Source organism: Haplochromis burtoni, unplaced genomic scaffold (assembly GCF_018398535.1).
Source record: "Haplochromis burtoni strain Fernald_Lab_line unplaced genomic scaffold, NCSU_Asbu1 Contig_47, whole genome shotgun sequence".
Lineage (NCBI taxonomy): Eukaryota > Metazoa > Chordata > Actinopteri > Cichliformes > Cichlidae > Haplochromis > Haplochromis burtoni.
Window position 1 is genome coordinate 2,666,212 of NW_024582408.1, and position 12,289 is coordinate 2,678,500.

The 12,289-nt window shown below is 41.2% G+C and overlaps 1 protein-coding gene across 1 annotated transcript in view; it reads right to left on the reverse strand.

The window, feature by feature from the left end:
• The window catches only part of fut8b (fucosyltransferase 8b (alpha (1,6) fucosyltransferase)), a 91,236-nt gene that overhangs the window by 20,500 nt on the left and 58,447 nt on the right, over window positions 1–12,289 (reverse strand). The window contains exons 5-6 of the mRNA XM_005921515.3: window positions 7,075–7,189; window positions 453–690 (exon numbers count right to left, since the gene is read on the reverse strand). Of these exons, the coding sequence (XP_005921577.1) occupies window positions 453–690; window positions 7,075–7,189 (353 nt within the window). The remainder of the gene's footprint in view (window positions 1–452; window positions 691–7,074; window positions 7,190–12,289) is intronic.

The window sequence follows — 12,289 nt, forward strand, 5'->3', positions numbered from 1 at the left end:
GGATTCCATAAATTAGCTCTAATTGATGCAGTTTATTTATGCTCGGTCTGTGATGAAACCTACAGGATGTGCAGGAAATTGTGAATCAGAATTTTCCCTTCAATATCAGCCTCTAGGCTCTATCAGAGACTTTTGCACATATAAAATTACTGTAGGTCAGAGGAGTGAGGTGCATACAGAAAATGATTTTTTCCTTTTTGGCTATAAAATCTATGAACATTAACGTGCTGCTACACTGGCTGCCAAAACGTTTTAACAAGAATTGCATAGTAATGCTTAGCCAGGGAATTCACACTTTGCTTTCGCTGTAACAGCATGAAAGAAAAGGTCTGGCAAAGCCTGTTTTAGGTGGGATCGTCCAGAAATCAGCGCGCAACTAGTCACAACTGGCATCTCTGAGGCTTTCACTGTCTGTAATTCATTGTTGTGCTGTTAATTTTGTGTGTACTCACCTGACCAGTGTCCAGTGGTGGCCCCAGAGCGGTCAGTGCAGGTGTTACTGACGGGCAGAAAGACTGTTTCCCAGCCGCCGGGAGCATAGCGCCAGTTGTGAGACTCCAGAATGAGCGTGCGCTGGGTGCCATAAGCGATCATGAAGCAGTAGACGACATGGTGGAGCTGGCATCCGTAACCACAGCCCTTATTGATGTTACACACCAGCTTTCTCGCCTTACTGCAGTCTGGGGGGTTCTGGGAGAAGGAAAGAGTGGTTCAACATTTTTTATTGCTTGACCTCCACCTTGTATCTCTCAAAGACCTACTCTGTGACTTTTAATATCAAATAGCTGATATTGTTTTGTGTCCTTTTCTTATCTAATACACCACTCTAATTTCACGATGCCTGCTTACTCCCAGGTTGCCTTTCCTGCTGTACATGCTATTTTTCTCTACTCTTTAAATTAATTTTGCCTCCTCCCCCTCTCCTTTTTAGTCTCATACCTTCTATTGTTAAAGGATATACATTCTATACTTCTACAGTGTTACAGTGCTTAAGAATTATAGTGATTTTTCAAATTTAAATTCAAATTTTATTTGTCACATACACAGTACGACATGCAGTGAAATGCTTAGACAACTGTTTGTGTTCGTCTTGTAATCAGAAGGTTGCCGGTTCGGACAGCCTCGGTCATTGTGTCCTTGGGCAAGACACTTCACCTACCGCCTACTGGTGATGGCCAGAGGGGCCGATGGCGCGATATGGCAGCCTCGCCTCTGTCAGTCTGCCCCAGGGCAGCTGTGGCTACAACTGTAGCTTGCCTTCACCAGTGTATGAATGTGAGAGTGAATGAATAATGGAATTGTAAAGCACTTTGAGGGTCCCGAAAAGCGCTATATAAATGCAATTCATTATTATTATTATTAAATTAATAGGATTATTTCCCGAAGAACAGTTTCATGGCCAGGTGAGGCCTCCCTCTTTACTACTGTACTGTCAGACATGAGGGAGGCAGTGTTATGGAATAGGCATGTGTGGTTGGCAGTGGATCTGGGTCACTGCTGTTTTATTTATGATATGAATGCTGGTAGAAACACTGGGATGAATTGTGAAATGTACAGATCTATACTCTCTGCTCAGTTTTAACTAAAATTTAAATATTCTTTAATGGCCAAGTCAGTTGCATGATCTCAACCCAGCATAGCATCCTTTCAGTCATTAGTTACAAAAACGAATGTAGAGAGGCCTACAGAAATAGCAACTAAAGGTGGCTTTGATAAAGGCCCGGAAGAGCATTTCAAGGGAGAAAAAAAAAAGAGCATTTGAAGATGTCTATGAATTCTAGACTACAAGCAGCCACTGATGGGGAAGACTTTCATCTTAGTAATTAAAAACAATCCTTATATTTTAGATGATAATAGTCTGTTCAACTAATTTTGAGCATCTGACAATAGAGGACTGTGCACAAAAATGGCTATAATTCCCCCCAAAATCCATCCAAATCCTTTTCGTTAAATCTCTTTAAGTATATCTACTTCAATCACATATTGATTACTACCAAAACCTTAATCCAACAAATTATGGCCCTAAAAATGTGTGAAACTGTTGTCTTCATTATTGTAAAAATAGAGACTGTAGAACATTTTCAGTTTCATACATATTTACTAGTGCATATCAACATTAAGCAAAGTATAGCTCCCAGTATTATATACCATGTATAAATATATAACACTTGTTGACAATTAAACTGCAGTTTACCACCTGTTTCAAGAAATTATTGAGCCTATAAAGATGACAATCTGTCAGATGAGCTCTATTCCTGTGATTTGTTGACAGTAAGTAAAAATGTAGACTGTTGAAAGCCTCATCATTTACTTTCGCTCATGCCTTCACGGTTCACAGCCCCTTTCTTTTGCTGCATTCTCAATGTTTCACCTTTACAATCACTCCTTTTACCACTCTATAGCGCTTTATTTCTTGCAACTTCCCTCCTGCTTGTTCCCCTTTCCACTCCCTCTAATCCCCCATCTTCCCCACTACTTCAGTCTCATTCCTCTTCTTGAACATTAGCTTCAATATCATACAAAGTCTGAGGGGGAGAATACCAAATGAGAGGCGCTGGGGAAAGAAACAAGGATTTCTCTCTTTTTTTTAACATTAAAAAAAAAAAAAAAAAAAAAAAAATTGGAAACCAGAAGAGAGTGACACATGCTGTGCTGTCGATGAGTTGCCGGGCGGGTAGCGATTCGCTCAGCAGCCGGTCTGAGCGACTCCACAACGCTCATGCCAACCAGCTTCCTAAACAGCAATTACCGGCTGATGGGAGTGTTTTCCTCATTAGGCTGCTGCAGCTGTGGATGGTTCACAGTAATCAGGCCGCCCGGCACCCACCGGCTAACGCTGCCTATCATACACTAGCAGGAGAGGAAAAGGAAGAGAGGGTGGAGGAGGAGGGAAGGAGAGGGAAGCGGCGAGGAAAAGGGATGAAAGCATTAAAAAAAAAAAAAATGTGGTGATGAATGTAAAAAGAGGACAAGAGGCAATAAAAAAAGGAAAAGGAAAAAAAGGAAAGAAGAGAGGATCCTTTATGTGAAGAAAACTGATTACCACCGCTGCTGCTCAATAACATGAACAGGCTACAGCAGCCATAGAGGTGACAGAACAAGCCACACAGGTATTTCCCTTCGAGTTACAGGCTGCCGCTACTACCCCCATAGGTGTAGGCTAACTTACTGAACTAATAATCTACAGTGGCATCCTGAGCTTGTTTTCAGTGTCAAACCTGGCCCCCGAGTCACAGTACGTGCATGAGATCATTCTGTAGAATGAATCTCGCGGCGTGGAGGCCACCGTTGGATGCCAGGGCGGTAATGGTGTAGCAGGAATGACTGCAGCGCTTAAGAGACGTGGTTCAAGGATAATGACGGCCGATGCATGCACAAAGGCAGCCTTCGAGTAGCGCTTTGTACTGTAGGTTAAGTGGCTGTTTAAATTGTTCTTTTTTTGAGTGTGAAACACAGCATCAGCTGCAGAGCGATTTGCACTAGAGAGACCACGGAGATATTGTTTATTTAGGGACTATGGCTGAGGACCACTGAATTTGAGACAGAAGTATGCCGAGCTTAGGTAATTATCCACTGTGATGCTGAAATTCAATCGTGACAAGTTGTTCAAAGGGCTCCTTTTGTGTTTTCCTATTTTTGTCATACGCATTTATCTTACCACACTGGATGATTATATTAGATGTAAAAAAAAAAACAAAAAACCATGAGATCAGGGCACGTATGAATAAAAACCAAGACTTAAGACTGTTCTAAATGTTTGATTTCAAGCAATTTTTCTCCTCTTGGATCTGAGTGATGTCATAGAGAGGGGGCATGCTTAATACTGTCATCTCAGGCTCTGGCTGTGAATGTTCTGTTTACAACAGGCAACCAATGAGAGGCCTACACTACAAAGCAGGATTTTGTCTTATCCAGGCAACATCTCTAAATCACCATGGTGACTTATGCTGTGAACCTAACCTGTGCTGGAGCAGGTTAAGATCCAGTTTAGAGATCAACAGGTATAAAATCACTACCTACTGATAAATCAGTTCTCCAGAAAATAGCGTCACAACTCCTGGAAGATCCCTCAGACGTCTGTGCCTGAACAGTAGGAGCAGGTTATGTTCTGAGTTTCAGTTTCACACCGGCTGGGACAAAATTAATTTCTCTTGGATCCGAATCAAATTGAAGCGATTTCAACTTCTTGTTTATTAGTTAGTAAACTTTAATGTTTAAATGGATCCTGTTTAAAGTTTCAGAGTTTTAAGGTGCAGCTGTCACCTTAGAAAATAAATAGCAGCACTTAGAACACAATCTGTGATAAAACAATCAACTGGAATTAAAATGTTTATTTTACCTGTTTAATGCGCTAAAATGAATGATTAACGATCAATATGTGTCCTTTTTTCAACAGTGTTTCGTTTTAAAGTCGCATTTCCTAAGTTCTCTATACATTTGATAATGTTTCTGTTGTAGGGGCTCATAGTGATCATTTTCTTGGAAGAAGAGTCATGTGATCTGTGAAACGCCACTTTAGGATTCGTCAGATGCTGCCAACACCAGCCCTTTTGTGTGAATGCAGGTTAACTTAGTAGATAACAACCTTTGTGTGATCATTTAAACAGATCGACAATGTTAGAGTAAACGAATGCAGATAATGGAAAGATATCCTTGAACAAGCATCGTAGAGTAAGGCCCAGAACTTAAAGGGAAAGACAAAAGAGTGAAAACAGCTCATTTCAAACAGAGCACTGTAAGATGAGCAGTTATATATCAGTATTAGTTTGAACTGTGAATCGTGTGAAGTTACTGTAGTATAGTCCAAAAGTAGAATATACGACGCTGTAAATGAGCATAATAGACCCCCTCTAAAGTAAGACTCCAGCACGTTTGAAGTAAAATCGGTGTTGCTGCGCTTTGCTGGCAGGAGACTTACAATAATATGTTGATGTTTCAGCAATAAACTGCATAATATATTCAGCTCATTAAAGCTTCTGCATTTTCCTCACGGATGCCTTTTTAGGAAAAACACCTCTTGCTGACAGGCTGTGACATATTTTACACATGAAGGTGCAATCGCGTGTCATTTAGAGGGACTGGTTAATTAGCATGAACATCTACAATGGCTGCACGAGCTTCACCTTCAGAAAAAAACTAAATCTAATATCATCATTAGAAAATCCGATGCAGGAAGAACTTTTTAAAAGGTTTTAGCATGTGTCGTTTCCTTTATTCATTCATGGATCATTTTATGAAATTATTTCACATTTTGTTTTTCCTGATAAGAGTTTCTTTGTTGGAAGCAACGGCAAAACGTTTTGCATTCTGCAATTGGTTTTCTATTGAATTGTTTTTCCAGTTACACGAGAAGTCTCCTTTTTGTTAATGGGATTTAAACTCTATACCTACGCACAAGGGTACATGTAAGCACAACAGACAAAAGCTAACACCATAGAAAACAACATTCAATCATAGATCAAGACTGTCTTTTGATTCTTCAGCGTTAACAGTGTGATGGGATGAATGCTCGCACTCTTCATGTCTCTAGATGTGTTACTAACAGGTACACGATCTGCTTTCCTTCTTTGGCATTGACATGAGCACTTGATTTATGCCTTACTCCAAGTGATTAGTAAACATTACTCTGATTGGATCTCTGGCACTGAGGGGCATAGGTGATCAAATCTATCTGGACAACTATCTTAAAGCTGTAACAGGTGAACACAACCACAGAGCTGCCAAAGCTCCAGTTTTTACTCAGCTTGTACAGTAGCTCTTTGAAACAAAACAGCTGCCTGCTGGGGCCAAAATTGCACAAATAAAAGCAAAACAAATCAGCTGAAAGATGCAATAAAGCTTTGTAGAGCTGGCTAGGGTGATTGTGATTATAAGCACACAAGCACGCCATGCCAAGCACTGGACAGATTTATAGTGATAAGTGGTCTCTGGGAAATGGTGTGCAAAAGCACCAAAGATCAAAAACATGATTTTGTTCATTAGCTTTTAACACCACTACGCAAAGGCTCATAGTGCAAAAATAGATGAAAGGCTTGTCCAACAGAGCGCCATCTGAAGAAGTGAGCCTCGATGTTGCGAGTGGACAGATGGAGCAGACGGAGAAATGGAGTTAGTTAAACCGGGAATGAAAGGAGAGGCTGGTGCGAGTGGCAGAGACAGGAGGACAGGAGGGAGGAGTCCGTCTGTGTGAGTATGTATATATGTGTGAGTATGCGTAAGGGATGTTGAAAGAGACACACGCACAAACTCACGTGCACACACTCTTCGGGTATGAGCGTGTGCATATGTAAAGCTGCGGTTGTGTGAATGTGCGCCAGTTGCCCGCATAGGTGCGGATGAATCCATCTGTACACGAATGTGTGTATGCGTGTGTGATGAATTAGTGATGGCAGCTGGTAGAGCGGTGTGATCCCTCAGCGGTGGTGACAGCAGCTGTTAGTGGTGCTGTCTCCACCCAGCCAGACTGACTGGGTCCTCTTCGTCAAACACACCGGCTCATTAATGCTGCAGGGCATGGTGCCGCACCACAACGCCCTGCCCGGGAACCCTGCAGCACCAGAGCTGGAGAAGAGGAGCAGGGCAGCTGAAGCGAGTGAATGCGTCCCGGGTCTTGAGTTGTGCATGCATTGGCCTGTAAGTGTATGTGCATCTCTGTGACTCTTGGTGAGTGTGTGCATTTGTGTCTGTTACTGTAGTGCATTGAGATTTCTTTACATTTTCACATATCACATGTGCTGATCTGTCACTTTGCGTTTCTGTGCTTTGCCGCATGTGCGTAGGTGACACTAAACTGCTGACAAACAACAAGCTTGTCAAATGTAACTGCTGAAACCGTCTGCTATGGTACCACTCACCTGCTAGTTGTGCAAACTGATGTTGACAGATATGGACGGTGCAAATCAGACGAGCAAGTGCGAAAGATATTTCTGGTGTATGCATATGTGCATTTATTTGTGTGAAGAAAATATTTGCATCGATGCTCACAGCATAGTTATGTCTCCGACACCTTTGTGTATGTTTGTGTGTGAAATGGTACAGTCCAGTTGGCTCAGCAGCTGGTGTGTCTGTGGATACCTGTAGATAGGTGATTCTGTTTTGGACTAGATCCGACAGGTCTTTAGCCTCCTTCATTCTCCATTCACCAATTCCATCTGCCTGGCTGAGGTAGTACAAGTCTGTCATGATGGACCTGCAGACACACAAATTTCAAAACTTTATCGCTCGAGAAGTCTGCCAGGCACATGTAATTTGTTAGGTCTGTACACACCCCCCCCAGAAAAAAAAAAAACACCTTTTCTAGATGCGAGCATTGCCAGTAACATCAGATTAAAAGCAGTGCATCTGCAAATCACTGCACTTCACATCTATGAGCATTGCTTTTAGTGCCAAACGCCCACAGTTCCTACCCAAAAAGCAAAAGTACATCTCTGAGAGGCTTGTACTTAATAATCTGACTGCAGTTGAACCCCCCCCCCGTATTTAGAACAGACACTCTTTTGCTCTCATTAACAGTGTCAACATCTGGCACAGAGCTTTTAAATGCAATTAGCGCACTTATATTAGGTACTCCTTGGTAATATGTGTACATTCTCAAAGATAATAAAACACACAACCTTATGTCCTTAACAGGTCAACAAGTTAATCATCTTTCGCTGTGCAAAGCATGAGCCTTTCAGGGTGTGTGAAAAGTATCCAGTCACAGGCTAATATTAATTAAGGACATAAAAAGTCAATTTGTTGGTAATATGAACATTGCTTAATATGAATTGTACTGGAAATAGAGATTACAATGTAAAATAATTAGAACTTTAATGACTAGTGACTCATCTGGCCCACGATCAATCAGGATTCACAGGTTATAGTTCTGTGTGAAATACAGAAACAAAGCTATAGGCTTTGTTACTGCTGGTTGGCTGCAATTCACAAATTAATAGAATTTATTGCCACTGATATCAAGATATAAAAATATCAAAAAATAAAATTACATATTTAGTCCATAACCATATTGCCCACTTCTATTTTTGATATGTGGGCAGTATTAAATGTGCAACATCCATCTGCACTCATATGGAGAAGGGCTGTGGGGGTAGCAGTGTAAACAGACAAGCTCAGACCTCCCTCACCCCAGCCACCTCCTCCAGCTCATCCAAGGGAACGCCGAGGCCAGCTGAGAGATATAAACTCTCCAGCATGTCCTGAGTCTGCCCCAGGGTCTCCTCTTAGTAGGACATCCCAGCAACACCATGCCCAGGAGGCGCCTAGAAGGTATCCCCATCAGATCCTCGAACCACCTCGGCCGGCTCCTTTTATCTTTCATCTACATGATGAAATGATTCGAAAGGAGTTCTTACATAATATGTAATCAATTTTTATTCTAATCTCTATCTGCGCTTTCCTGGACATAAACTGTCCTCAATAAAAGGAAATGTTTCCTCTCCCTGTAGCATATCAGTTTCCCCAATGTTATAATGGTATACACCTTACCTGTGAAACACTTGGATAAGAAAATCAACCAGACAAGAGTATATTGTGCGAGTAAAGCATTACAAAGTCTGAATAGTCTTTTATATTAACAGGAAATAAATTTTAATGCTGACTGACAACAGTGTCTTTCTGGTTGTTTAGCTGCTTTTTGCATTAAGCTGGCCATCTGCATGCTGCTGGCAGCAAATTTGTGTATGTGTCACATGCCGCTTAATATCGTGACCATCCACTTCCAAAGTTACACGAGAACTGAGATATATGCAGCTAAGGGCAAATGCAAAAGCATCTCTCTCACACACACAAACACACAAACGCACACGCGCAGACACACATAATTTATTAGTCATTTGTTTGACCCAAATCAGTCACATCCTGTGTGACTGAGAGTTCTTTAACGTATAATCAGCAGTGCATACAAGGACACGCAGGGAAGATGAAAGTAACGCAGTGTTTCTTCAACATAAACTTCAGTTAGGTGTAGGTAGACCACCCAGGTATTTTAACTCACCATTTTCTTATCTTTTTTCCTTTTCTTTTTTAAACAAAAGCATCTCGATTTACTAGTAAATAATCTGCTCACTCCAGTTTACCCCACCCGTTCCCATCTTGTATTTTTCCTATTGGGTGGCTTCCTGTCCAGGTTGTTATAGAGTTTTTTTTTCCAGGAAACTTTTTAAAGTGTTACAGCAGGGGACGTACATGTCAAATTATCAACAGATCAGTTCCGTTAAGAGACCCAAATGAGCTGCAACAGTGAATCAGCATGCAGAATTTCATCCTGCCACTGGGTGTGTGCCACATCCACTGTATAGACATGGGCCTTGCGACAGTAGCACTTCTTCTGTTTTGGGGGTCTGTTGAGAGCAGGAGCGCCTCTTTAAGAATTCTGCTGCAGAAAAGAGGTTCACATGCAGCTAAGGAAGTTGAGTTGGTGTTAAGCCAAAGGACGAGAAACTGACTAGAGAGGCAGCTGAATATGCTGAAAAGTTAATAATACGTCTACTTGACAATCCAAAACCCTGCAGAGGAGAAACCTGAAAAGTATTATTTCATAATTAATCTGAGAAAGCTTACGTGTCTCCTTTCCACAACATATATGTCTGAAAATGTATTCTAAATGTGTGCGACACAAAACCGTACCATGGCCCCTTTTTAACAGTGCGGCACAGCGAATGGCGTCTTACTTGTTAAAGCTAACGAAGACAGCATCATTAGTCACTGTCCCATTTTGAAGCTGGAACCACAGCGTGTAAATGGATGTCTCCTCCTGTAGTGCACAGGGGAGCCATAACCAACCCTCTGTGCAAAGGAAACGCAAACTGGCCCGTTGCAAAAACCTAACAAGAAGGAATCCAGAGACAAGCCCTGAGGGATTTGGCAGCAAGGCAGGAGAACACCGCGCTGATGTGAAACCTAGCATATGCATTGCATTGTGTGCGGCTAAGCGTGTGGGGTCTTATGGATATCTGAAGCTCGTGAGCTTTGCCACAGCCTTTGATTGGCCGAAAGTGAAGCGCCAAAGGCTGCAGCTGCACAACTTTTCTCAGCACTGACTGCAGAGCAATTACAGGTTTCAGATTAAAGCATAAATATCACCGAGTCAGTTGAGGCAGATTATGTGCAAAAGGGAGGAAAGACAAGAGGTTCTTTTTTATCATCTAAATATTTTTTTAATTGCTGTGCTCTACTCTGTGAATTTATTCTGGTTTCAGTTACAGGCTTTCAGTGAGGCTTTCATTCTCTAGAAGCGCAGTTATATGAGTTTAGGCTACCCAGCGGATATGTTTGTAGCACTGTTGAATATAACTTACAAAACCCTCCATCTTTCAGACATGTAGTAATTATCTCAACAGAAGTCATAAAAATTGCCAGATGTTCTGTAGCCCAAATTACACATTTCCTTCTCTGGGTGCTTTCTACAGTATGCAAATCAGTCTGATCAACTAGATTATTGGTGTTAGAAAAATAGAGTCTATTGAAATTTTAAATGAATATCCTCATATGTGACTCTCATTTTTCTTAGAAACAAAAATCAGGTAACAAAAAATAAAATAAAATAAAATTTGGTAATTCTTTGTTTTTACATTCATCAGGTCCCAATATGCCCAGATGTCAAAGAGAAATTAAAAATGCATGCCGTGGAAGAGTTTGGGTCTTAGGAGGTTAACATGGCGTGCTTTTTAACTGTGATTTTAAACCGTTATCTCAGCTAGATTATTTTAGGCTTAAGGTTAAGTTTACACTGAGCTTACAGTGCTATTATAGCATATTACCGAGAAACCATAACACACACACACACACACACACACACACACACACACACACACACACACACACACACACACACACACAGTACTGTGACACATTTTTGATTGCTTAATTTCCTGCTGCAGACATTCAAACTTTGACCTGTTGTTTTATGACAGTTCTTTATGAGCTACCTGTAAAACTTAGTCAAATTAAAAGCCCTCTATAATGCAGTGATCATTTTCAGCACTTTCAGTGCTTTTTTTAAGCGTGCTGCATTTTTTGCCTTGGAAATTTTTAAGGCAATGACCTTTCAACCTTGCTGAGCAGAATTTAAACAAGGATTTATTTAAGTCAAACATTTCCCTGCTCTTTCCACCTCTGCTCCATCTTTGCAGCGAGAAGGGGAGGAGGGAGGGACGTTAGATAGAAAGCGAATGCGTGTGAAAGTCTGTGACCGTGTGCTCATGTCTGCCTGTGTATTAGGCGGTGGAATCAGTCTGTGGAAAGCTTCTTAGGCAGCAATGACTAAGACAATGGGTTTTATAAGCCACTTCATTGGGATTACAATGGAGCCACTTGGCAAAGTGACACCCGGCTTTTCTCTGCAAAGCTGCAATCCAAATGACAGAAAGTGTGTCCATGACCTTTGCCCTTTATTACTCAGCAGCTATCGTAGCACTGCTTTCAAGACTATCAGGATTTTATCCCATTTATTACAGATGGCATTAGCACTAGTCACATCTATAATCCAAGTTCCTACAGTATCTCTTTAAAAACCTGTTTGCCTAAATAACTAACTGGTACCTTAATAATTATTTAGTCCTAAAGGTGACAAAAAAGTTAGAATTGATCAAAAGTAGCCATGACTGACAGTTGTGCAAGCCCTTTTCTTTACACTTGGACACACGTATGATAAGCTGTGCGTGTGTGTTACTTACTGTTACTTTAAAATCCTAACCAAAAGAACGGAGAGGCTCTGAAAAACACCTTACATATTAATAGGGCTCAGAGCCGTTTTTAATTTTTCAATACTGCTTTCGATGCGATACCCTAGTTTTTAAACTTATAAACTACTTCGTGAAATATGAAACACTTTTGATTAATTTAGCAACAAACAGATAAACTTATTTAACCAAGCATTGGATGTCGAGTTGGGATTTTTAACAGCTCCATTCTCTGTGGCATAATGAACTTATAGATTTCATCACTTGTCCTTACTGGCCTGGAGCACTAACCACAGGGACCATGAAACTAATTCCCCCGCAGATTGTCATTAACGTCCCAAACGGCAGCATTATTGACCCTTCTGCTGCAAAAATACATATAATTGTCAGCACATTTATATGCTTTTATCCCGGGGGCGGTGTAAGGGTGGAATTACATGCGCTTTCGCAGGGACTTTTTTTTCTTCGAGTGGGATACTGCGCCAACTCCTGTATGTTAACTGCAAATGTTGAACATTTACAGGTGGTTTATGTATTTTTGTTTCCTGATTTGAAAGGCGTTTTAAATGGAAAATTACCAGGCTTGTGCTGTAGTTCTGTGGACTGTCCAG